Raw genomic sequence first — 2102 nt, 5'->3', positions numbered from 1 at the left:
AATACATTTTCTCTACGTTGGGTGTTCGTGGGTCGGCCCACCAGGTGCGGCAGTGAGCGCCAGATGCCTGAATCGGCGCATAAAGCGTCGTATAGGAGCTCCCTCGACACTATCTCCTCTCATAGTTAACACTACATCAAGTTCAGATGAACTCTTTCTTGTTTGACTTCAAACACAGGGGCAATCTCTTCAGAACAATGCATCTATGAACATCAGTGACTTTAAGACCCTTGTTTACGCGAGGAGGTAATGAAATAAAGCATCACTTGACACATTTTGGTTTCCCATTTTGTTCTTTGTCTAAAATCACAATGATTATGAACGGTGTTCAATTTATTTGTTTTATGCAGCTGTAGCATGCAGTCGCTTGCGTCAAGCAACATCACCGGTAAAATTGTTCTGTGCTATGCACCGGCAGAGGCGGCCACTACACCACCTCGGCTAGCACTTCCTATTGTCATAAATTGTACAATGGAGGCCGGCGCGAAGGGCCTTATCTTCGCACAATATGATGCCAACATCCTTCACATCTTGACCATGTGTAAAGGCAACATGGCATGTGTAGTGGTGGACTTCGAAATCGCGCACACAATTCTCGCATATTTGGATAAAACAAAGTGAGTACATGTCGCATTGTCCAACAAAATAGGGGCCGTGATTTTTTTCCTTGTAAGAAGTTCATATTTGGCATACGACTTGATAGGAATCCAGTGGTGAAGGTGTCTCCTGCCATGAGTGTTATTGGGAACCAAGTGTTGTCGCCGATGGTCGCCTCATTCTCATCAAGAGGCCCGAGTGCCGCGTTCCCAGGAATACTCAAGGTATCATCTTTATAACATGAAACAACATTATACAGTAGGTTAAACGATGTTAAACATCCCTACGTATGAACAGCCAGATGTTGCTGCACCTGGGGTCAGCATCTTGGCAGCCAAGGGCAACACTTATGTGTTCATGTCCGGGACATCCATGGCGTGTCCGCATGTATCCGCGGTGGTTGCACTACTTAAGTCAGCTCACCCGGATTGGTCCCCTGCCATGATAAAGTCTGCCATCATCACTACAGGTATGCACATGAGAACGATACAAGAAATTCTTCTCAACATTGTAGTATGACTAAACCTTGTGTGTGTGGCATGGTTGTAGCTTCCATGACCGATCATTTCGGTGTGCTGATCCAAGCAGAGGGTGTCCCGAGGAAACTAGCCGCCCCATTCGACTTTGGCGGTGGCCATATAGATCCAGATAAGGCCATTGACCCTGGCTTGGTTTACGGCATGAATGCAAGAGATTACAACAAGTTCTTAAATTGCACCAATGAATTGTTAGATGACTGTAAGTTCTATATCAGCAATCTTAACCTCCCATCAATCACCATGCCAGACATCATAGACAATATCACAGTCCGGCGCACTGTCATGAATGTCGGGCCAGTTGAAGCAACTTACCGAGTGACGGTTGAGGCTCCCGCAGGTATAATCGTAACTGTGGAGCCATCTATGATCAGTTTTACAAGAGGTGGTAGCAAAAACATGATGTTTACGGTGATGTTCATAGCAAGGAAGAGAGTGCAAGGTGGGTACACCTTTGGGAGTTTGACATGGTCGGATGAAAATACCCACTCAGTGAGAATTCCTATTGCAGTGCAAACCGTTGTACAAGACTTTGTGAGAGATACATCATAAATTCAACTAGTTATGTGTATACCTTATTCATGCACTTGAGCGATTGTCATATGAATTGTTGAAAAAACATTGAAGATCCTATATATACATCATTAGGGAATGTACTACTTATATTTTAATTCTTGTTTGTGAAGAGACTGCTACATCTTTCTACTTTTCAATTAGTCTAAGTGCTCATAACTTTTGACTATATATATCAGACAAGTTTGTACAAAATTGAGCTAGGTTACATAAAAATTAGTATACAAATTTTGGTTGAAAGCATACAAGTTTCTACAATTCCCGCGGAAGATGCAACCAGGTTCCAACTCAAGAAAAGAAGACGGAGGGGACGAGAGGACGTTTTGGCGGAGGGAAAAAAGGGTTTGTAGACCAAGCTCAAACATTATTCAATGCCAATAATAGGAAGACCAAAAC

General features: G+C 43.4%; 1 protein-coding gene across 1 annotated transcript in view; it reads left to right on the top strand.

Annotated features, from left to right (window-relative positions):
• LOC119316547 (subtilisin-like protease SBT3.9) overlaps positions 1 to 1798 on the top strand; it is a 15736-nt gene extending 13938 nt beyond the window's left edge. Inside the window, exons 6-10 of the mRNA XM_037590872.1 lie at positions 179 to 246; positions 351 to 617; positions 704 to 821; positions 895 to 1066; positions 1147 to 1798. Coding sequence (XP_037446769.1) covers positions 179 to 246; positions 351 to 617; positions 704 to 821; positions 895 to 1066; positions 1147 to 1685 — 1164 coding nt within the window. The 3' untranslated portion in view covers positions 1686 to 1798. The remainder of the gene's footprint in view (positions 1 to 178; positions 247 to 350; positions 618 to 703; positions 822 to 894; positions 1067 to 1146) is intronic.
• Positions 1799 to 2102: the final 304 nt, after the last annotated feature.

This window comes from Triticum dicoccoides, chromosome 6A (assembly GCF_002162155.2).
Source record: "Triticum dicoccoides isolate Atlit2015 ecotype Zavitan chromosome 6A, WEW_v2.0, whole genome shotgun sequence".
In the NCBI taxonomy this organism is placed as follows: domain Eukaryota; kingdom Viridiplantae; phylum Streptophyta; class Magnoliopsida; order Poales; family Poaceae; genus Triticum; species Triticum dicoccoides.
Note: the sequence above shows the minus strand (reverse complement) of the source record. Positions and strands in the feature narration are given on the sequence as shown.